Source organism: Sceloporus occidentalis, unplaced genomic scaffold, assembly GCF_023333645.1.
Source record: "Sceloporus occidentalis isolate IW3139 unplaced genomic scaffold, rSceOcc1.0.p SCAF_9, whole genome shotgun sequence".
NCBI lineage: Eukaryota > Metazoa > Chordata > Lepidosauria > Squamata > Phrynosomatidae > Sceloporus > Sceloporus occidentalis.
The window spans coordinates 43753658-43779320 of NW_028316989.1; the positions used below are offsets into that span (position 1 = coordinate 43753658).

The following is a 25663-nucleotide window of genomic DNA, read 5'->3' on the forward strand; positions in this document are numbered from 1 at the left end:
ATAATAAAGTTTGAGCCTTGAGATTTTTCAGAGCTTGAAATAGAAAGCCTCTGCATAGGGAACACAGCTGAGCCAAATGGCCCTCACCAAGATATATTTATATCACAATATTATATATCAAAATATTTGGAATGCCCATTCAACAAAGGGACCTTTCAGCCAAAAGAACAGCGAAGTTGAAAGCGTGAAAGAGGCAGTAGTTCAGTGGTTCCTACCATGTCTTGCTGTTTGCTGTTTGGTCTTGGAGAAGCCAGATCTATGGCTGGATGAGGCCCATACTGCTTGGATAAGCTACAAAATAAACGTAATAATAAAATCTGTTTTCTAAGCAAGCATCACCGTACCTTGTACAGGCCATGGCTGCAGCCACAGTAGGTGCTTTCCATGGTGTAACTCCTCAGCACCCCCATTTCTCGCCAAGCCACAACACGCGCTGTAGCATCCCGTGACTTCTCCACCAGGAAGCTGCAGCTGCTCATGAGAAAGGCAGGAGCCACTTTGTCTAAGATCTTGGGCAGAGTCTGCAACACACAAAAGGAAAACATCATAAAGCATAAAGAATCCAGTCGTTGTCTCTTAAAAAACAAAACCAAACACAGTGTGGATGCACTCTGAGCTGAGAGCACCTCAGACGTATCCTTGTCCCAGACAAGGCTATTGATTTTGTGCTTCATCTGTGGGCTTCCCAGCAGCATCAAGTGGAGGGTTAAAGATCCAGGGATCTGACCCTTTTCCATTCTCACCTCTTCAGTATGAGCATTGCATACTGCAATTTCCCCCAGACTGGAAGTGTTGTTACTGTTGTTTCCAGATATATTTTTTAATTTTAAGATTTTTTCAGTTTAGGGAAGGAAGACAGAGAATTGTGCCTAAGACTGCAAGTTTGGTAACATCACAGGTGCTGAGGTGCATGGACCAAAACCCGAGATGTAGGGAGCTCCCCCTGGCAATGTCATTATGTTTAACACATTAAGTACCAAGAGTTGCTGACAGTTTGTCATTCAAACATACACGGGGGGGGGGGGTCATATTTCCCTGTTTGGAAATTAAGACAGATATCTTATCTGAAAGGGATATTCCCAGATCAAGAGGAAATGAGAGAATTACTTCTTCTCACTTACTTAGAGAGATGACATAAGGAACATTTAACTTAGCTTGCTTGCTTTTAGCCAGATAGTGGATGCAGAGTAGAGCAGAGGGTGAGCCCTGGCACTACTACAAACTGGGAGGGAAAGAAGATGCTAGCTAAGTTAACATAAAGTCGTGTATTTTGAGTAAATTATATTTGAGAGCTAGCATGGCATAGTGGTTTCAGTGCTGGACAATGAGTTTGGAGACCAGGCTTCAACTCTCAATTCATCCATGAAACCCACTGCGTGACCATGGGCAAGTCATATGCTCTCACCCTCAAGGCAATGACAAACTTCCTAAACTGGAGACTCTGGCCTAAGCCCTGAGGTCCAGCAGCCCTAACTGTATCTACTAGAGATCTCTAGAGGCATGTTTCATCCATTTTATAATCTGTTTTACTCCACTTGTCAGTACATGTTCCCATGATGGAGGCTATCAGCAGACCTGAGGCTGCACCACAAGTTTTCCAGGGCCACATACTGTGCATGTGCCAACTGTCCAATTGTCACCCTTTTTAATGCTTATGAAAAGAAAATGGAAACGCGCAAGGATTTTGTTGAGGCAACTCCAACATTCTGCATACTTACTGGAGACAACATGAGAAGAACTTGTGCTTAAAAATGCAGCCATCACAGAAAATAAACAAGACAGGTTTCTTCATTTATAATTATTAGCAGAAGGAAAACAGAGAAAGGGAATACCTAACAGGGAGCTTCATAACACTAGCTATTCTCACTTTCAGACAAATCGGAATTGTCTCCATTGTCTCCTCCTAACACATCTTTATTTATTTTTTAAAAAAGAGACATGCTGAAATAGTAGACTATAACAACACTTCTGGAGAAAGCTGGTACAAGATTCTTTTGAGGAGCATTTACCTTTCACAAGCACACCTTCTTTTTTTACCTGAGCAAATGATGCCACCTATAGTTATCAAACTGAACAGAATTTTTTCCCTCTTACTACTTTTCTGTTTTCTGCAGGTTTGCATTCTTGTTTCATTCTCATTGGCCAGTAGATTCTCATGCTTCGTGGCCTTTTCTGGCCACGCGGTTAATGATATTGACTTATGCTAAGAATAATCGTTCATTGCATAGGAGAAACAGACCCAGAGCCTCAATGGCCATTTAAAATTTGCAATAAGCAATGAGTGATTTTTAAAATTAAAATTACATTGACTGACTTCTTTGTATTCTCTCTCACACCCACCCACCCACCCACCCACCACAAAAGTACATAAATAATCATTCAAGCAATAAAGAATAAGAGAAGAGCCTTTTGCTTTGGTATTCCAAGCAAGCCTAAAATGAAAGAAACTCCTTCCTTCATGTTCTGTATTGCCTTCCCTTGGCCTCTGGGGAAATATTTCCCCAGCAGCTGTCACTGAGTAGGCATAAGAAGGTGAGCTTGTGTTTTGCGGGTCAGTATTGATTGTTTGGCTGCACTATTTGGAGGTTAGTGTGGGTGCTTTTGTTTGTTTGGAACTGTATGCTTTCCAGAAGCATACAGTCTAAGGAAGCAGGGCTTCTGCTGACTTGGGTTGAGAGTGGATCCAGCAGCCAGTGGTTCTGTATTCAGGGGCTACTCAAATGCCCCTTTACTGGCTGGATCAGAGCCACAGCAGCCTCATGCCACGACCTCGATCTGGCCTTGGGAGAACACAAAAAGGACCCACAAAAAGCAGCTCCTTTTTGCACCCTCCAAGGGGTGCCATAGCCACAGAGGCGTGGATTTATGATGCCCCTTTGGTGCTGCATAATTTGGACTGGTGTGCACCAGAATGGTGCCCTGGGAGCAGAGTTAGGACACACAGCGTGCGGGCGCTGCATCCTCATTCCGCCTACAAGCTGGCAGTCTGTATTGGGTCTCAGTCTCTGGAACTCAGCAAAGAAGAAGGAGAATGTAGGCCTGGGGAGCTCTGCTGCTGACGCCTACACAGGATGATCAACATGGATGATGAAAGAGCTGCTTCAGACATGTGAAATATCTGTTCCATGTTTATTTACTTCCCAGTGGATCTCAATGAGACACCCCAGTAATTACAAGCTAGTGTCACGGGTGGAAAAGAAGGTACACCAACCTAAAAGGACAAGACAACGATATAAGGCAACAAACCACACACGCACATATACACACTAACTCCAGTAGTCCATTCACAACTCAGAAAAACTAAATTGAGCCCCACTGATGAGTGAATCAGCCCTTTCTCTACTTATTCAGTCTTCACTATTTCTCTTGTCCATCACATTCAGCCTCTGAAGATAAAAGGAGAATTAGGAACTAGGTATTTTTAGAAAGAAAGAAAGAAAGAAAGAAAGAAAGAAAGAAAGAAAGAAAGAAAGAAAGGCTTAGATATACATTTAGCTTGTTAACCTAAAGTTGCAATAAAACCATATTGAAAATGTTGGACTTTTAGGTGGTACTAGATTTGTCTTGGGCTGGTATTGGTGCTACTATGCTTCCAAAGCACAATGGGCTGTATCCCTTGGTTGACATTCACACACAGAGAGAGAAACAGATGGACATGGATACACAAAAACATGGCTGCATAATGCATAACCAGTCTCCACAAATCACATCCAGTCTGACTCCTCCATGAAGGTCTGAGCATCCTCATCTTGCCCTTGCCCAATACAATCAAATGAAAAGCTATAAGCAAATCCCCTAGTCCCATTTATCTACTTAAGACAATAGAAATTGTCTTTATAATCAACATTTTTATTTTAATTAAATTCAAACGCTGGTAGGTAAGTGGAACGTAAGAAGTGTGGTGCTCATTTATAAACATTAGCAAATATGAATTTAATATTCTGTTTGTTCTAACAGTGTTTCTTGGGTCTCAAGCTAATGATTCTTTCCCCTCTGTTTATTTTCACATTAATTATCTTTTAATTGTATACTTTAAAAAAAACCCAGCAAACAGTTCCATTTGTAACAATGTGCCAAAACATTTGTTAGGGAGGAGAACTCCCACTCCCTTTCCATCCAATGAAACCACTATGATCTCCTCCTTTCCAAAGTATAATTAAATGAAACCATATTTTTCAAACTTTGGGGCCAATTGCATTCAATTTTCATCTAACTCTGTCCTCAAAACAGCTGGAAATAGTGTGCTGCTCTAGAAGGTGAACATAATTTATAGATAAGAATGTCCTGACTTTCTAAGATCTAACAAATGAATCTAGTAATCCGCCAGAGAAGAGTCCTAGAAAAGTTAATTTCGGACTACAAAACCCAGTAATTTCAGAGTTGTCATTCAAAAAAAGTAACTTTTTCAAGCACTGCACTGAAGAAGGGCTGTTTTAATGGGGAGATATGCTTTTCTTGCAATGCTTTATACTACCTACAGTGGCCTTCCAGATGTTGTTGGACTATTAATTCCCATCAGTCCCAATCACCATTACTAATGATTTCAATTGATAAGGGTTTTAGTCCAACATCTGGAAGACCATAGGTCCCCCCCACTCACATCCAACACAACACACAATGCTTTGGCTAAAGGGAACGCAATGCTGCTTATAGGACAATGAGAGCTCATCCATTAGAAACAGGTTGCACAAAACACAGACAGTGATTCTAAAGCCACCATTGTCAGTCTGCAACAGAAGTTTGCTTCTGGCTCATCTATTGTAGATTCAAGGCATAATTCAATTGCAAGAAGGCAGTCTTTTGATACTCTCTATATACTTGCTTACTCTTCCTGGCTTACCAAGTTGAGCTGCAATAAAATTCCTCCAAAAATCCTCTGACAGCAAGTTTCCCCCCACTCAGTCTCAAAGTACCTCTTGGGGAAAAGAGAGATCAAACTAAGGCCATTCAAGATTCTTCTTCATGAAAACCATTTAGCTTTTACTGGATGTTCTGATAAGATTAATTAAGGAAACACTTGAATGATGGGACATGCAGCCACTATGCCTTCTCAGTGCATAAGTAGACTGTACATCCAAACATATGCATATGAAATAGTTTTATCCATCATATTGAAATGCATTGCAACTCAGTTGAGTGCAAACCATTTTTGCACAGTGAACTCAGTGTATGTCAATTTTATGGGCAGTATATGTCAGTTTCTGTTTATGGGATGTTAAATGGTATCCTGTTTGATACTGTACATGTTTTTGGTTGCTGTTTGTTTGTATTGATGGGTCTATGGACTGTATAGTTGGCTCACCATATCCACAGATTCTTTATCCACAGGTTCAACCATCCACAGCTTGAAAATATTCAAAAATATATATATTCCAAAATGCAAACCTTTATTTTGCCATTTTCTATAAGACACACCATTTTACTATGTCATTGTATTTAAAGGGACTTGAGCATCCATGGATTTTGGTATCTACGAGTGGGGACCTAGGGCCTACTGTAATAATAAATACTACTAGTACTTTGCATTCAGTTTGCAGCAACTGAAGTAAATTGAGAACAAAGGGAAAAATGAGGCCCCTGTTGTGTTTCTCACTGGTCTGCTTTGGCTCCATTTCTTCTGGCACTCACCATCTGAATTCACTCTGGAGGAAATTACTCAAGGCTTAAACCATGGACGAAGAAGACAATCTTATAAGGAACATCTTGGGAGGAATATAGTTTGTACTATAGAAAGCATGGCTTACCCTATATCCAACATCCTCGGTGACAACAGTGGTGTCAACTGTGCGCCCTGCTTGCCATAAGGTCTCTTTTATGCTGCATCCATATAGGAACACATTCTTCCTCTGGGAATGGCCATGGTAGTCACAAAACACCTAGGGATGAAAGAAAAGGAGGCTGCTAAATACTTCTGTCTCACATAAGATGGTTAAGAAACTACTATTTGCTGTTCAAGAGAAGAATCTACCAAAATTCCAGAAACAGTCACTTATCTGGTCACCTATGCTGAATTATCTCGAGTTAACCATATAGGAAGATTAAAAGAACTGATTATATTGCAGGATGTTAATATACAACAGATAATGACATTTAGGCCTGAATCCTGTTAATCACTACAAGGGTACACCTACTAAATCAGTTGTCAAATAGAGGACCAGAGCTAAGGAATATGTGGCCTAAGACACCCAAGGGCCTAATATAATGAAGCAGAAATAAATTGTACTGCACCCTTCCCCTTGTGTTCCAATCCTATGCAGCCGCACAACTGGACACTGTTACATCTGGATTTGGCCCACAATGTAAGACTGTAAATGTGAATAATTTGCCCAAGGGAGTTGCAGAGGTTTCCAAGCTCTCTCTTTATCAGTGATGATCTTCCACTATCAGCTGTGATTGCAATAACATTGAATGTAGTGGACTGTAGCTACTTTCAAGACATATGATACCATGGAACAATGGTAATGCAAACCCTGGTCTGCCAGAGATCTAAGCCAGTGCACAAAGCATTACATCATGATGGCTCTCAACTAGAGCAGACCCATGTGTTGACTCACCATAAACAATTACAGTTGGATTTCCATATCAATGGATTCTGCATCCACATATTCAAACATCTTTGGCTTGAAAATAATCCCATTTTTCTTCCCAAAAGCAAACCTTGATTTTGCCATTTTATATAATGGACATTGCTTTACTACCCCACTGTGTATAATGAGACTTGAGCATCTATGGATTTTTGTATCTATGCGGGATCCTGGAACCAAACCCTAGTGGATCCCAAGGCCCCAGTGTAATTCAGGTAATCTACTATAGTGCAGAGTAACCAACGAATTATAGGCATTATATCAGGTTTTTCTCACTTCAACTGCCCTGGCGTCCCCCAAATTGTTCCAAGAATTTGCAGCTTTGATTATGGTTCTCAGAAGTCTCTGTAAGAGACCCCTAAAATAATTACAGTTCCCAGAATATCTAAGGAGAAACTAGTTTAGTTCTGATGAGCGTACATAGCCTCCGAGGACAAGTTCTGGATAATCTACTGAGTAATAACAGGGCAATTTATCTGCTTCTTTTCACTTCCAAACTTTTTTCCTGTTATCCTTATGAGAACCAAAACCTGCACTTTACAGAGCAATTAAGCACCATTTGGTTTTTCTTTAAACTGAAAGCTTATACCACGCAATTTGAAGGAATGCATAAGCATGCAATTATGGGGACTGTTCTTGCACACTGTGTACATTGTGTACACCTCGGTGAAGCAGAGAAGGGTACATGACCTGCCGTCATGGAAAATAGTTGTATTCCTTCCCATCTAATCTGTCTGTCTAATCCATCTGCTTGGCTGGTGTTATTATAAGCATAGGGGGGCTGTTGTTTTCCTTCACTTAGGCCAGATTTAGATTGCCTTAATAAGCAGTTATTGGCTCTAATCAGAGTGAAAAATCAGGGTTTATTGACGGAAGAGGAAAATATTGACTCGGGCTTTTGAAGAGCAATCCATTGTCCAGTTTGCTTAGATGGGAAGTCAATACTCATCAGCGCTCCATAACTCTGACACATCTTCATTACGGCATTGGGAAATCTCTAAATTATGAGCATAGATTTTATAGATTTTATCTCTGTACTGATGTCCACCAAGAAAAAGGTGCATACTATCTGGGAAAAATCAGCAATGGGACTGATGTCTGATGCTGCTGTCATATGCTTCAGCTAGAAACTGAAGAGTAGACAACACAGTCAATGAAAACAGACCATTGACTAAGCCTTTGAATCCATTCCTATGAGCCATGCATGTCTTTTCTGGTGCCATCACTCACCCAGGGATTGTTAAGTAGGCCTCTGCAATGTGGTCAGTTAATAAGAAATAATCGCATTTGAACCAAGTAGTTTAGCATTTAAAAAGTGGAAGCAAAGAGGAATGAGCTTTTCTTGGTTCTAGTATTTCATCTAAGTACAATACTCAGCTACTTTGGTTTAACTACAGGTATGGAATAGAATATTTCCCCCTTCCCTCTTAGAATACCAAAGGGCCTTTCATAGCCATTACTTGTCAATTGACTGCACTGTAAACAACTGAAAGGATTATACATTATTCATCTAAAATACAACTTATCATATGAAGGAAGCACCAGGAAGCCTAACCAGAGGCCAGCTTAAGCCTCCCTGGTTTCTAATTTTTCCATCCAAGACATTATCACAGATGAATCCTAAGCAACAGGGCAGTTATTGGCTTTTGGAGAAATGATACCCCATTTGCTTAGGCAAGTTTTATCAGATTATGAGGTGAACGATGTCACAGAAGATTCTTCTGAATTCACAATCTGGGGTAGAAACAGAATGAATGTATGCCTGGGGAAAAATGCAAACATCACCAGAAACAAAGCAAACAGATCTGTTTATCCCTGGTGCATACTTGTTAATTACAATTCTTCGGGTTCCCAGCCTCTTCCAGACTCCAGGGCAAAGAAGGCAGGCAATGTTGCCTGGCGCTACTGGGAGTTGCATTTTCAACAACATCAGGAGGGCTGCACAATGCTCACCCTTCCTTTCAGGATTTTAAAATAAGTAAAATCTTATCATTGGTTTAATGCATGACAGGCAAAGAAAAGCTTTCAGCGCTGTTCTGTGGAGTGTGAGAACAAGGACATTACAAGTGGTGCTAGAAAATAATTTTGCATTAACCAACTTTGGGTGTGCGGGGGTGTCAATCTAATTCATCACCTCCTAAACAGTTAACAAAATAATGTCTTTTTCATCACATGGAGGACACTTCGTGCATTCAATTATTGTTTCATTTATTCTGAAAAACACCCTGATGCATGTGTACATTTGATAAAATTTACAAAAAACCACTTTAATGCATGGGGGAAGCATTAAAATGCATACAATTAAAATGTTTAAAAATGCATTCACCCTCCAAAAAGTGTGTCTCGAATATCAGGAAGGAAGGAAGGAAGGAAGGAAGGAAGGAAGGAAGGAAGGAAGGAAGGAGAGAGAGAGAGTCCACAGTCTGATTCAGAACTTGGATGGTGCAATTCTGTGAAACACATGTTTGTGGTTTTAATGCTTGTAAGGTAATTATGCTCCATGTCATCCTCTGATTTTTTGTAGGCTCAGTTGGCTGGATCAATAGATGTCGTTCAGTGGAGAAAATGAAAATCATTGTAATCTATTTGAACTCATTTAATCTGTCTTCTTAACTTGCTAAGTTTCTTAATAAATTTTTAGCCTTTTAAAATCATTTTTTATGATTCACACAGTTTTAAATCTGTCAGACTGGTTTTATCATAGGCCACCCTAGATCTCTGGAGAGAGGGCAAGATATAAATATGTCACTGAAAGAAAAGAAAAGAAAGGGATTTTCACGTCCCTAGTTCCACAGAAGATATTTAAAAATAGCTTTATGGGTGGGAATGGTGAAAGGTCACTATTCAAAATACTTCCCACTAAGCTATTCTCTTCCACAGCTTTTAGTATATTAATAAGTTCTGCACCTAGCTCCTGCAGAATCTCTTAGCACTATATGGAGGTGACCATGAACTCTCAAAGAATGTATCAGTGAAACACTGGCCTTGGTAGGTCCCATAAGGCTCATAAGGTTTCTGTGGCAGGCTGTTTGTCTGCTTTGTTGTTGTTAACTGTTCTAGAGTTTACTCCAACTCATGATGACCCTATGGATGAAACATCTCCAAGAGCCCCTATCCTCCACTGCTCTTCTTAAATCCTGCAAATTCAGGCCCATGACCATCCATCTGGTCTACTACCCTCCACTTTTCCTATTGTCTTTTCCAGTGAGTTGTGCCTTCTTGTGATGTGACCAAAGCATGGCAGCCTCAATTTGATCAATTTGACAGAGGGACATCAGGGTAGCCCCAGTGCCAAAATACTCTGGGCTGCTCCCATATTATTCTGGCCTCAAGGCCTTAGCTAGGAAAGATTCAAATTGCAATCTGTACAGCTTTGGTGTGTGGAATGTGGTAGGAGTTGACATCTTCTCCATAAAGCAAAATGCCTTAGATCAGTTCTCACCAGGAGACCATAACAAACTATATACCCATGTCCAGCTCACAGATGATAATCTTTTCTCCTGAGAATGCCAGCCCAGACATTTCGCACTGGACCCATACTCTTTTGTTCCCTGGGGCATGCAATTCCCAGTTACGATCCCCAACATTTCAGGAACGGTTGGGTTCCCCGGTTTCACTTCTTTGCCTTTCCTCCTTTAAACTGCCATTCTGTCTTTGAAGAAAAGCAAATGCTGCTCACATACTACTGGGGCAAACAAGGCTAAAAGTACTTCACTGAAATCATTTCGTTATCAGTGAATTTCGCTCCGTGGGCTCTTAGAAAAGAAGAGGCTTTCTTCCAAAGTGTGTACTGACTAAAATCAATGAAGCCTTCAAAGGCAGGGGAAAATCAGGTCTCCTACAGCCTGTCATATTCTGAACGCCAAGAAAGAGTGAAACAAAGGAATCAATAGCCAAGTCTAATGCAAATTTAACTACTGCTTGTGGTGGGCTCCAGGCAAAGAGATTTAGCTTGAGATCCTTGTGGTCTCTGAGTGGTGAAGAAACAAATAGGTCAGCATCATATCAGTTTACAAGAGTCTAGTTCTCATGGAACCAAGAGCATTTGTGTCTAGTAGTTCTCATGGAAGTGACAAACGTGTGCCATGTTGTAGTGGGAAAGGGAGGAAAAGGGAGGAAAGAAGAAAGCTGGCAAAGCAGATACTTGGTTCTGAGCATGGTGAAATTCAGAGGGAGCTTGGACTCTGCTCATGATGTGTAGCCAGAAGATTTCTGAATGCAGATGGTTTGAAATGTATCTCTCCATTATTAATTGCAACTAACTTGGGTTGTTGGATCCTGTCTAGAGAATCCCACAAATTTCACCCCAATATTGGATTTGTCTAAACCAACACTGTGGTAAAAGCTACTCATGGTGGTCTAAATCCTACTGTTAATCTTAATTAAGGGTGAAAACCAATGGAAGAAATGTTCCTGTTAGATGCTCTACTTATTGCTACAGTTGTCATACACACATACACACACACACACACACACACACACACACACAGCAACCCAAAACATCCACATGATGCAACCATTATGGAGCATCCAAAGGCAATTCTTGGAACAAAAACAAAACAAAACATGTTATTCCCATCTAAAGGCCTTTCTAAAACTCTAGGATACATTGAAGCATCCCAACTTGTTTTGGAAATGTGCATCTCTAGTTTTGAATAAGGGGCATTCCTCTGGATAGGAAGGATGGCACAAACCCTTCATCCTACAACAGTGAGGCCCTTGGAATGTTTTACATTTTACAAAAAAAGAGAAGGCATGACCATCCACCTTTCCAGACCCAAAAGCGAACAAAGACACAGAAGAGAACTATGATTGGCCAATTGTCTATAGCGGCATGAAAACTGCATGTTTATTGGTCATATTGCCTACCCAGCTTCTTTCATCCTACCTCTCCTCCTTGTTGGTTGGAGAGATGTGAAATGAAAACTTCTTTCCAGGGAGTCCCAATGGGTCAAAACCAGAGTGGTGTAGTTGTTTGAGCATTGGACTATGACTCTGGGGAACAGGTTTTAATCCCTGCTTAGCCATGAAAAGCCATTGAGTAACATGGGCAAATCATGCTCTCACAGCCTCAGAGGAAGGCAAAGGCAAACCCCCTCTGAACAAATCTTGCCAAGAAAACACTCTAATGGGTTCACCTTAGGGTTTCCAATAAGTCGGAAATGACCTAAATGCAAGCAACAATGAATCCATTGCAAGAAATCTTGCTTTTCTGCCATAGTTTGGATAGGTCCTGAAGGAAACTCATTGAATCAAGGAGATTCACCTACATGACTGACCATTCAACAGTTGATTCAATGGGTCTACTCTTGGCTGGGACTATCCACCAGGATTCAGATCAGAGTCCACTATAGGTACTTGTAGAAAAAGATTACAGAGCTTATGACTTGATCTCCCCATTCCCTCTCTTTTCCTCAAGAGCAAGAATTTGTGGCAGCAGAAAACAATAGGGAAGGATAACTGGATGAAGGCAAAAGTACCAATGGCAAAAACTCACCACTGGAGACCGGTCTTGGCTGCTGAGGTAGTAAAGCAGACCTTTGGTGTGGTAAATGGTAGGTTGGCATGAAGGATGAGGATTCAGCCACTGCCTGTTCAAGTCATCCCCGCTTAAGGAGCAACGCTGGCTGGAACCAAAGAAGAAGAAAATTTACAATGAAAAACGACTGAACGTTGCAAATGAATAATCCTCAGAGAAGGTGTGAAAGCAGGGCTGGCTTGGCTTGTCATGCTATTCTTTATTCTTTTGCACTTTCACTTTAGATGAGATTGAATGAAATCAAATCTCCAGAGTTATTTAGTTTAGAGGATTCATTTCTGCACTGTATTCATTATCACTTGCTTTGCTTGCTGAGGCCTGTGCAGTTGGACTTAACAATATTAGGGGTAGTCTTATTTTACAAGAGCAATATAAAAAGGAAGGGAAACACTTTTTTACTTTAAAATAGTTTGTTTACATTTGTACAAAAGAGATGCAACACATGAATGCTGTTTTAATAAGTTCGTATCAGTACTAGCATGACTATCGGGGAGAGAGGAACAGTATGTGTTCCCTGAGATCAAGGGCAGATTGAGGTGGTTGGCTCCCTGGAGAAGTCCCAAAAAATGGGGACCCTTCCAAGGTTTTTTGTGGGTTTTTCAGGCTATGAGGCTGTGTTCTAGAAGAGTTTATTCCTGATGTTTTGCCAGCAGCTGTGTCTGACATCTTCAGAGAATGCAAATCGCTTCCTCTCAACCAACAGTATAGATACCCGACTCTCTTTCATGCCAGCATTCTCATGGATGATGCCAGCCACAGCTGCTGTTAAAACATAAGGAATAAACTCTTCTAGAACACAGCTTCATAGCCCGAAAAGCTCATTAAAAAGTACGGATGCTAGCCATGAAAGCCTTCAACTTCATATTGACCCTTCCAGGCTTCACCTTTGCAGAGCCATTTGGTTTCACTTGGTGAAGAGATGCCTGCCTTGGAGACTGAAGGAGCTGATGGAGTAGGAGCTCTGAGCATCCCTCCTGTCCTGGGGGTCACTTTCACCTTCTAGAATACTCCAGGGGGTCTCCAGAGTATTCTGGCTCTGGATTTGCCCTTTACCTGCTTTGCAGCAACAATGGTCAGCAACATGCTGCTGTCAGCAACATGCTGCTGCCCATTGACCCAATGCTATGGGATTTCAGGATCTCTAGTTTAGTGAGAGATTTAGCTATTATGGGCTACATCTGGACTGCAGAAATAGTCCAGGTTGACACCGGTTTAACTGCATTGGCTGAATACTATGGAATTTTGGGCATTGTAATTTTGCGAGGCCTTTAGCCTTCTCTGTCAGAGAGCTCTGGTAACACAACAAATCCCAGAATTCTATAGCCCTGGATGATTACTAGCTTGGTGGGCTTTCAAAAGGGAGTTAGGCAAGCTAATGGAGATAGAAGGTGCATTAATGGTCATTAACCACAATAATTAAACCAAGCAACTAAGTGCAGAAATGGTTTGTTCTTAAAGAGCAGCTGCTGAAGAGGAAAAGAACAGGGGGAGCGTGTAGGAATGGATGGAAACTTCACTTGATTCAGCATTTAAAAAATAATCATAACATTTCAAATTTCTCAGTTATCTTTACCAATTTTATATGAGGAACAGGAGATTCATATGGGAGAAAGCAAAACTGGCAGATTAATCCATCCAGACTCAGCTTAGCTGAGTACAAATCCCCTATGAATGCTACCATGTTTGCAAGAGAGGCAAATGACGGCACTGCTCCACCAAATAAGAATTCTTCTCCCCACCCCATGAATTTTTTTCTCCAGCCCCCAAATTTCTGCAGTTGAGCGTTTACAAATACGGTTTACACATTCAGAGCAAAAGACTTAGTAGAATTCTGCAAAGCGCTTCACACTTCAAGAACCTACTGAAACTTTCAAAGATATAGCCGCATTAGTCAGAATGCATCTGAGGAAGTAGACTTTAGTCTACAAAATCTCATGCTGCCAACTTTCTTTCTTTCCATTAGTCTCAAAGGTGCTACAAGATCTCTCTACTAAAACTTTGTACATGTACAAGAAAGCCTTTCAGTGCATGAATGCTTGTTATGCTGCGGCACCCTTTGATGCATCTATAGCTATATCTGAAAAAAATGTTTGATGCATTTATGTCTGAAGAGTGATTCTCATCTTTAATATAAGTGCTAATCCCAGAAATAATAATTATTATTTTTATGTTAGCTTTTTCACACAATTCTGGAACTCTGTTACTGCAACTAAAGTTTAAAAACTAGAAATAAAAAATAGAAATAGAAAAATAAAGGCAATCCAATGCTTGGGGACAGAGGGAGAGAAGAGGATATCCCATGATTATCAATACCACAACTGTCCTGACAGCAATATTTACACCTAGAAACAAGTGTGATTTGGAGCTCATAGACAGGTTTCCCCCATCAATGAAAAATGACATCCTAACCGCATTTAAGGGACTAAGCAACTATGGATCAGAAGCAGCATCATGCAATGAGTGTCACCAAAGTCTCCCCCCCCCCCCCAGCTGTAATCGGGGTTTAAAAGCTGTGTGTAGTAATCTCCAGGGTTGCCTTTTGTAAAACAGATTTTTCTCACTGTGGGATCCCCCTGCTGATATCTCCCTTTTGCAGATGCATGGGGCAGTAATGACTACTATTAGGTGGATCCTCCCAAATTAACACCAAAAACTGAGTGTGGGACTGTGCCTGCTAGGTAAAGGAAATGGCTTCACAAAAGGAAGAGAGAAAGATTCAGCAGAAGACGTGCTAAATGGAAAAGAGAAGAGAGGAAAAAACAAAGACAAATTCAGATGCAGCGACAGATAAAGAGACCAAAAACAGAAGGCATAATGCAAACGGGAAGCGAACGCACACCAGAGAGTCCGAGACAAAGGGAGCAGGAGGGAGCCGTGAGTCACTTCTTAGGGAGAAAATGCTGCTGCAGCTGGGAGATAAAAATGATTCCCAAATCTTCTGCCCATTACAGATAACTAGAAAGACAGGACCCATCATACAGAGTGAGTGATGTTAGGACCGATAATAATAGCACCTGGGGCACAGCTAGCTATAAAAATCTAAAGGGACATATTGTGTTTGATAGCTGGAGAGCAGCTTTGCAATTCACTGCGCATCCTAATAAGAGTGGAGAAGCAGTAGCGGCACTGGGCAAGAATACCGAGAGATGGCAAAGAGATGCAAGCACACACTGGGATGCCTTTGGAGCAGCATGGGGGCAGCATCAATGCAACGTGAAGCTAAATGGCTCATGCCAAGGAAAAATGGAATGAGAACTCACTTTGTGTGTGAGTCTCGGTATGTGTGTGTTAGTGTGTGCGCGCACATGCACATGGGCTATGAAATTTCTTGACTGAATTCTCAGAAGAAGAATTTAAAAAAAATAAGGATGTTGCCATTCTGTTTCTTCTATGAAATGATTGCACCACATTCCTATGACTAACTGATTCTTATAAGGAAGTTGTTTTTAAAGTATGTGCCAGGCACAGTTAGCATCAGTGCCTGGCATCCCTAGATAGCTTCTGGGAACCTAGTACTTTATCGCACCCGGTTTTTGGCCCGTTACGGGTACAGAAAGAGGACACTGGTGTGTGCGCAGGATCATCCAAAAACGGATTTTACTGCACGGCAAAGCATCCCCCAAAAGCCCCCGTTCCATTCCATTGCAGCAATCCATCCCCGTTCAGTGCTGACGGGTGCCATTTTGCTCGGTCAGAAGACTTCCAACCAGAACATTTCACGCACCTAAGCACTGAACGGGGATAGATTTCCTCAACAGAATGGAACGGGGCTTTTGGGGGGACACTTTGCTTTGCGGTAAAATCCGTTTTGGGGCGGTCGCGTGCATGCACGCACACATGAGCGTCTTCTTTCCATACCCGTAACGGGCGAAAAGATGGATGTGACAAAGTCCCAAGAGTCCTGGAAGGAACCTACAGGTCTTATGTCTAAAAGAAACTTAAAATGGAGGACACCTATCAGCCGCTATGGTGCTGGTGCTACTGGCTAGTATCACCGATTCTGCCAGTTAGTAGGTGGGATTACTGTCAGGAGTAGAGGATGTCCCAATCCACACTCATTCACTCACACCCTTTTAAATGTCCCTGTTTCAAGCTGCAACCTGTAACCAGAATAAATGTGGAAGCGACCAGGATTTTCTTACTTACTCCTTGAAAGGAATACGCGAGTTTTATTGTTACCCCCAAGACGGCAGTTGTCACAGGGAAGCTGATCAATTGTGCCATTCTCATTGAACAGATCTTTGTATCTTCCACGCATAAAAATCCAGCCAGGATACATAAATGTGAATTATTTCATGCTTAACATGATTTAGTGCAGAAATATTTTTTCAATCTGTGAACGGCATAGAACATTGTTATTAGGCAGTTGGGCGTGTTTCGGGAGGCTGAGGAACAGGCTGGGAAACGATTCAAGGGTTTTCTTATGCCTACGAAATGAGGAAAGGTAAAGATGGAAGGTATGGGGATTTTTATTGGCTTTCCCAAAAACGTGGCTGCAAGGGAGAAGATGTAAAATACATAATCTGTGTGTTTAACTGTTTTGAGCAAGAGACTAATCAGCACAATGTTCTCTTGATTAAATTTGTGCGAGCCAAGTTTAATTGGGGAGGGCAGATTTAATTAGAGGGATAAAAGGTGTTTAGATTTAATTTTGTTTCTGTTGCAACTTTTTTATACTGACTATATATATATATATATATATATATATATATATATCCCTCTCCCCATCAAAAAAAACCAACTATCCTGGAAATAGTCTGAAGTACAATTCTATCCATGTCTTCTCAGCAACTCAGTTCATTAGCATTTACTTCCAAGTATGCAAGAATAAATCAGTCTGGTGTAGTAATTTGACTACAACTCTGAAGATTCCCTGTTTGGCCATGGAGAACCACTGGGTGACCTTGAGTGAGGCACACACTCTCAGCCTCAGAAAAGCCTATGATAGATAGGATCTCTTGAAGTGAGAAATTATTTGAAGGCACACAACAGCAGCAATCAGAACTGTAGGAGAGCCAGAATGGTGTAGTGCTTTGAGTGTTGGACTAAGACATTGGGAGACCAAGGTTCAGATCCCATCTCAGTCATAGAAACCCACTTGTAAAGTCACATTCTCTCAATCTCAGAAGAAGGCAAGGGCAAAAACTCCTGTGAACAAATTGTGCCAAGAAAAATTAATAGTAGTGTTACCATAAGTCAAAAATGACTTGAAAACATACATCAACAACAACACAAAGCACATATAGGACTTTAGCCTAAATCAAAGGCTGCATCCATATACATACTTTCTGGGGTACAAGTCCAAGATTGCCATACTGTTACAAACAAGCCAATGAAAATTAGACTAGATGGATTGCTTGGATACAGATTGGCTACAGATGGCTACAGATTAAAATGCTTAATCTGTATATCTGAAGGAAATCACACTATGTATCTTTTCCTTCTGTTCCTTTTCTTTGTTCTCTCTTTCCTCGGTATTATGCCCTATGGATCAGATGTCACTTTCAAACTTTCTTCTGTGGTATTTTCATGGATCTGTAGCTTCTAGCCATCAGTAAGAGATGCTGATGACAAAAAAGGGAGAGAGAGGGATGGTCTGATGAGGTGCTTATGCATGACAAAATGTTTGTATTATTGCAGTTTCTTTTACTTGCACTGAATTAGGAATGTACATGCCCAATTAAAAGATCCCCCTTCTCTGTTAATCCCACCCTTGATCTTTTAAAATAAATTAATTGAGAAATAGGAATAGCTCAAGGTCAGATGGTACACTCCATGGCCAAGCAGAGATTTCAACTTCGGATGCTTTTCCAAGTCCACCACCTTAAACATTACTCTATATTTGTTCTCTTAGGTCAGTTGTAACTGTAAAAGATGGTCTGAAGACTGAAACACAGTGGAAGAAGAAAAAGTGACAATTAATGTGCTGAATTTGCAGAATTAGAATGCAAATTAGAGTGATTTGCATAATTAGAATAATTTGCATAACATGCAAAACAGATAACCAGATTTGAGGGAGTGAAGTATGGCAATATTAAATTCCTTTGACCTCAGAGAGACTAATCCTAGAGTAGACAAGTACAAACTGGTATTGTATTAGTGGCATACATATGTGTAAATCACACTAAGCACCTGGGGCAAATTATTTGCCATAGCAAAAGGGACATATTGCACTGCATTAGAATAGTATTTAAATTGTGGTAACATGATATAGCCATTTGCACACAGGGCTATGACTCTGGAAACCAGGTTTCAAATCCTTGCTCAGCCATGGAAACCCACTGGCTTTGGGCATGCCCCTTCTGAACAAATCTTGCCAAGAAAACCCTGTGATGGAGTTGCCTCACTGAAGGCACACAATAAGATATTGTCATTACTGGAGGCCTCTGGAGGTTGATCCTCAATTTTACACACACACACACACTATTTTTTTAGGGGAAATCTCGGGGAGCTCGGAGAGGCTTTGGGGACCACACAAATGACCCTGAAAGGCCACACAATTTTCACCACTGAGCTACAGTGTTTGCTACAGTGGCAAACCAGGTACCTTTGGAAAGTACATAGTAGGTCCTGAAGAAAAGAGCAGGTCCTGAAGAAGGTATGAGAACACAAGAAGAGCATGGATGAAAGAGATGTCGCTGTATTCTGATATCACAGTGATCATCCAGATGCTTGCAGGAAGCCCACATGAAGGTCATGATTGGTCCTACTCATATCCCCAATAACTGGTACACCTCTGATCTTGAAGGTAATAAATCATCATCATGATTAGCAACCACTGAAAGCCTTAACCTTCAAAAAATGATCTAATATCTCTACTATCCACCACTACTGCCTCTTTTCTCATTGGCCATTGTTCTCCACAGCTGATGCAAAGGTACATCAACATAGTCAACTGGTAGGTTAAAGCATAAGAAAGAGGAAGGGAGAGAGAGAGTAGGTAAAAGAAGGGCTGTAACAGCACCTTTAGGATTAACTGGTTTTTATTTTATCATGAGCTTTCCCCCATTTCTTCAGATGTAGTTGAGTAGGTTAAAGACCAACCAAAAGTTATTTAATCTGTTGACAGTCCCAGTTAGAGGCACTGTCCCTTTTAGCAGTAAGAAGGATAAGAAGAGATTCCCCTCATTTATCTCACGGCAACATTATTAGCAAATTCTGAACCAGTGTATCTAAAATTGTAGCACCTCCTTATTTGTTCCAAAATATCATCTCCAGAGATAACCTTTCTGTCAGTTCCTTCTGGAAGCCATCATTTCCATGCTTGGGTTAGCCAAAGGGCTCTTCTCAGCATGACACCCCAGAGATCTGTCACCCTGATAGAGGGGAGAGGGGAGGGGGAAGATGCTCTTGTTGCTCTGCCAAGGGATGAGAAACCTTTGGACCATTTTTGTGAACACAAAAAAGAAGCACAGCTGAAAAGCCACAGGGCATAAGGAGACTTTTTGCTGTGAACAAAATCCCTTCTGATCTGCTTTGCTACACCCTCTTTGTCCATGTGATATCCTCCCCGCTCTTCCAGTCAAAGGTGACAGAATTGATATAACTATTGACTCTGCACATAACTCTGGCCAAGAAAGAAAGGAAGAAAGAAGAATGGAAAATAAAAAGAAAGGAAAAAAACAAAGCTCTGCTTGGCTGATCATCACCACATTGCTAATGGAGCAAGAATGTGCGCCTGCAAAAACAAGATCCAGGAACTTCAAGGCGGGTTTAGGAAGAGGTCAGGTCAAAAAGTTTCTGCAAAGATGACTCACAGTTCAGGTCTATTCAAGAACACTGAGTGACCCATAACTGAAGCAGAATCTAGCTGAATTTTTGAGGGGGATCCAAGCACTTCAGTCATAGGAATTCACAAGGTGGATCCACATATTTGAACAGTCGCCCATGTCAAAATGCTTCCTGCACCTGGAAAGTTAGGTGAAGGGATTGAAGCTTTTCCTCCTCCTAGCTAAGGCACAACCTTCACAACCAAAACCACACATGAAAATAAGGTCACTCTTACTTCTAATAGTCCTTCATTACATCATAATCTCTGCCTAAACTCACATTGATTCTCTCTGTCACAGAAAGAAATAAAGGCAGGAAGGGAGCATCTTGTGGTATACATGTCTCCATTTGCAGTACATTGGGATACAAGAGGATTTTGTTTCAGTTTGAATTTGATAAGAACTTACTCCCTCTCATATACACACACAGACACATACCTTTTCCCTATCTAGCATGGAAATAAGTGGATATCTTTTTTTAATGAATATAGGAACAAACATTCCTTGTTTGTTGAGGTGAGGGTCATGCTTTGCATCTTTCTGAATCCTATTACGTTCTATTCCACTCTGAAAACAGTATAGATACATGCAATAACCCAAGGCTTTAATATCACTCTATATTCCATCTAAAGAAGTGGACTTATGCTCATGCTAACATAAAAATCATTTGGTCTTAAAAGGGCTGCCAGGTTCCGTTTTTTATTCTATTTTATTTGCCTCTTCCCTCTCCTTTCCCCCTTTTTATGTGGCAAGAGGCTAACGTAGTTATGTCTTTGGAGGGTACAGTAACATACACATTTTTGTGTCCACCTTCCTCTCATTGATGATTTTTTTTGTTCACATTTTGAGACCTTTATTGCAAAAATCTAGATAGAGGCAAATTCTAAAGCAGCAGCTGCTTCATCCTTCCATCTGTTGCTGGGGACTGGTGCCAAGGTGGGGAAGAAATGCTTCAAACAATTGGAGCGGATGAAGGGTGAGGGATCTATAACCCTTCCTTCTCCCCATGATTACCTCTGTCTTTAAGGGCACTACAATCCAGGCAGACAGTGTGTTCATGTGTGTACAGCATCAGCAGCACCATGTGGCCATAGAGGCTAGAGCATTTAGAGCTCCATCTGCACCTTCTCTAATCCACACTTGCCTCTAGGCCAAGACATGGGAAGTCTTTGAGGGATAAACCTTTGGCTTGAGGCCTAGCACTCTTCCACTCTCTGAGACGCCAGGGCTTGGTAGCTCATGAGTCTTGGGCACAGAGGTCCTGGATTCGGAGATGTCAGACATCAAAGGTTCCCCAGAGTCTCACATAGCCCTAAGCTATGGATAAAAATCTCTGACACTTTTTGACAGTGCCTCCTTCTTATTTCTCATCAAGCAAGCACACACACATCAGAGCTCATCTCACCAAGTGACATTTGTGCCATCTGGCTGCCAACCAGCTTAATGATACTGCTGAAGGTCTCCTTCCTAGTTATGGAGGGGAGGCTTCACAGCATCGGTTGGGGGAGAGAGAGTCAGCAGCTTCCCCTTTTCAGTTCCCACTAATGAAGCCACAGCGCATAATGCTTCCCTCTTGGGCAAACACTCCTCCAAAGCATCACTTTGTCAGCTCCCCCTTGCCTCTTGATAGCATGAACACACTGCCACTAATTAGTGTAATGAGCTTTCGATGTTTCACCTTCTACATCTGACTGATTTTTGTCATGCAGGACAATGCTTTCTTCTGAAAATAAATGACACAGAGCCTATGCTCCTTTCACTCACTTTCCAGCCCTGTGAATGCGCAATTACTGGGGCTGTCCTTTCACACTCCCTATACAAGTAAGCAGGCTGGAGGGAATGATGGCACAAGGGTGAGGCAGGCACTGCCATTTAAGAACATGCCATCTGGTCCCGTCACTTCTTTCTCAAAGCTTGCTTAAATGGAACAAGTAGTGTCATGTGCTTTTCAGGCTTGGGGCAACTATCTGCAGCACAACAGATGAGTGAGGTCTGTACCAAGCAGTGGAATGAGGGTAATGACTGGCTTGAACTGTCACATGGGAGTGGTGTGGCTCAGACCTGCATTGGAGACGCATTGTCTCTCCTGAACCAGGTTGGAGTGCAGTTGAGGTTTGGGGATATTTGGTTTGGAAATGCCCCCCTCCTGCTTTCAAGTTGCCCTGAACTGGGCTTATAAGTGGTACTTTCTTTCTCCCCCTGCCATGGTCAGGTGGGGATCTATGCTGCATGGGTCTTTGCTAGGGATAAAAAGAACATTCAGATATGGTTGGAAAACATGTTTGAGTGTCAGGAAATTCCAAGAAGAAGAATCTTGGATTGACAAGAATATTTGCAGTTGGGGACTTATTCCATGCAAAACCTGGAAACCATGACTTTTGAGAGACGACTTAAGGAGCTGGGGATGTTTAGCCTGGAGAAGAGAAGGTTAAGAGGTGATATGATAGCCCTCTTTAAATACTAGAAGGAGGGAGGGAGCTGACTTGTTTTCAGCTGCTCCAGAGACTAGGACCTGGAGCAATGAATGCAAGCTACAGGAAAAGAGATTCCACCTCAACATTAGGAAGAACTTCCTGACAGTAAGATCTGTGCGACAGTGGAACACACTCCCTCGGAGTGTAGTGGAGTCTCCTTCCTTGGAGGTCTTCAAAAAGGTTGGATGGCCATCTGTCAAGGATGCTTTGATTGAGAGTTCCTGCATGGCAGGGGGTTGGACTGGATGGCCCTTGCGGTCTCTTCCAACTCTATGATTCTTTGATTCTATGATTCTATGAAAATTTGTACATGGTTGTTTTCCAGCATAGAAAATGTTGACATTAGAGATTTATTCTGTGCAAAGTGTGCACATTAAACATTTTCTGTGCAGGAAGCAGCATTTTCTGCATAAGAAATAACATTATTTTCTGTTGTTTTCTATGCAAAGGAACCATGGGCAGAATAAGTCCTGAAGAGTGAATAGCCTTCAAAAACTGTGTGGTTTTGAATACTTCCTGATAGCAGGAAGAAAATTGCTAGAATTGTTTATTGCTCCTTCAAGAATAAACTTAGTGAAGAATTGCATCCTTAGCCTTTGCTACCTGGCCAGCCACATGGTCATGGCCTACAGCTGGGGTCCTCCAGCCATGTGCAAAGGCATGGCTGTAGCCTTATTTGTTTGAAGACATGAAAGTCTAGACTTCCAGGCTTTCTGGAGTGGTTTCTTGCCCTCCTGATTTTCTCTGCTGGTAGATATTATATGCCTCCCTTTTTCTTTCTCCCTAGGGAATTGCTTTTAGCACATGGAAGAGGCTTTAGCGATTAGCATGTTGGACTAAGATCTGTGGTTTTTAACAGTATTATTTTTGATCCCTTCAAAATCCCTCAAATGTTTTGCTTGAAAAGAAATCCCCAAATTTGCTCCACATTTCACTGGAGGCAAAATCGAGCAGCAAAACCACTGTGTGCTACTGATATAGGCCTTTCTTCTATTCTGTCCTGCATTCTGTTCTGCAAACCACTGTTCTATTCTTGTCAAAACATCTCACCTTGAAATTGCTCATATATTTCACTGGAAGAGGAGCCTCCTATTTGCCTTTGGGTTTTTTTTCCCCTATGTGCAACTCTATCCATTAAGTTATCTAGCTTCATACTGGAGTGCTGAAAGGTGACTTGGGCTTCCCAATGAGGCATACCATAGGATGGAACATGATTTACAGCAGAGGTGGCTACCAGCTGACATGCAAGAAGAAACACCACACTTCCCCTATAAGTAAATTATAGCTCTGTCAAGACAGCATTAGCTAGAGAACACTGAGTGAACCATGAAGTGTGCTGTTTGCTGGCTCAGCATTCTTCTCTAGACAAGCTGGGCCCATGTGAGAGGGAATCCATCCCGCTTCAATCTTCCCTTCCCATAAATGCTATTCCTATTATTTGGGATTACTTATTTGGAATTACTTATTATTTGGGATTTGGGTTACTGCTAGGAGGCACTGCCTTTTGTTCAGAGTCTGGTGTGCAGCAGAAAGAGAGGAAGACCCCATGTCAGATGGACAGACTCAATAAGAGAGGTCATGCACCTGGATCTGTAGGACCTGAGCAGAATGGTGAAAGATGGCAACTCTTGTCTTATCCCATGATTGCCATGGGTCATGGCCAACTTGAGGGCAGTTAACGCATAAACATACACACTTTAGTTAATTAATTAATTAATTAATTAAGACTGACTGACTTTATAATATACACCCATATGTTTGCTCTGCTAAATGCTAGCGATCCTAGTGAACAAACACCTCTAGAACTTTAGGCTAAAAAGGCTTTCATCCCTCAAGGCAAACATGAGAACACAGTTTTAATTAGAGATTTACCAGGCATAGAGAATGCAAATGGAATATATATATATATATATATATATATATATATATATATTACACACACACACACACACACACACACACTGTCCCTGTTAAATAAAGACAGAGAAAGTATGAGAAAAACCAGGACTGAAGTGGGACAGAGAGCAGTTGTTCCTTTAGAAATCTATTTTAGGAAGTGGCCCTGTTTTAGTTCCAGTTTTAGAAACTAGCACTGGTTGCATGGGTATTTTCTATTTGTTCCCTGTCTGCTTAATTCATACATGTGTATAGAGGCAGAATACAAAAATGCCATGGTCGCAACTCAGCGCAGAATTAAATCGGGGGTCTCAAGGAGGCAACAGTGGACTCAAGAACTCCATCCCATTTGCTCACCTCTCCTCTCTGGGAATATGGAAAAGGCTGTCTTTTTGGGATCTTGAAAAATATTTATACACGAAGGACTAGAAGAAGCATTTTGTGGGAAGGGAATTCAAGAGGCCCAGGCATTCCTGATAAGTTCTCAGTGCTATTCCCTCCCTTCTCTGCATAATATGCACCAACATGCTTCATCTGCTCTTTGAATACTAATCTCCCAACTTGGGGGCAGAAGGAAGCAGGGAAGGAAAGAAAGCAAACAAAAGAAATAGCACACTAAATTGCACATACATAACTGTTGTTCATCCAGCCACAGTTTCTCTTCGCAGTAGTAAAGTTAAATGAAGCATCCAATGCACATTTATTAAACTAAAGTATCCATGGGAAAAACCTTGATGGGGCATGTAGAGTTCTCCACAAAACATTTGTAAAATAAATAAATAAGCAGAAGGAAAATCTGTTTTAACCCTTAATCTAAATGTTATCAGCTTTTGGTGTTCTGGAGAGAGAGAAAAAGAGGGTTGTGAACTATGTGAACAGTTACTGTTCAGGACTTATTCTATGCAAAATTCACAGGTGGTTGTTTTGCAAAAGAAGCATCATTTTATTTGCAGAAAACACTGTTTCCTCCATATAAAATGCTGTAACTGAGGAATTGTTCCACACAAAATTCATATGCAGCTGATTTACATGGAAAATAACATTTTCAGAAAATGCTGTTTCCTGCACTGAAAATGCTCAGTTTTGTGCAAAACACCACAAGTGAATTTTTCACAGCATAGCTCCTAAATTGAGAATAGGCTTTGAAGACAGCATGGTTTTCAATGAGATGGGAGAATAAAATGGCTTGAAGAACAAAAATGGCTCATCAGAGCCTATGAACAAATGAATGGATTATAGAGTAACCTTGACTTAACTGGCTTTTCACAGTATTTGCTACCTGATACAATATAATTACTGGTTGGACCAATGCAGTTTTGAGTAAGTGGGGTTTTATTTGAATGCAAATGTAAATTCTGGTAGCATTTGCCCACATATCATCATCATCAACATCAACAACAA

General features: G+C 41.3%; 1 protein-coding gene across 1 annotated transcript in view; it reads right to left on the minus strand.

The window, feature by feature from the left end:
• Positions 1 to 25663, minus strand: part of AGBL1 (AGBL carboxypeptidase 1) — a 310343-nt gene that overhangs the window by 136999 nt on the left and 147681 nt on the right. Inside the window, exons 19-21 of the mRNA XM_089538005.1 lie at positions 12082 to 12211; positions 5745 to 5876; positions 345 to 521 (exon numbers count right to left, since the gene is read on the minus strand). Of these exons, the coding sequence (XP_089394131.1) occupies positions 345 to 521; positions 5745 to 5876; positions 12082 to 12211 (439 nt within the window). The remainder of the gene's footprint in view (positions 1 to 344; positions 522 to 5744; positions 5877 to 12081; positions 12212 to 25663) is intronic.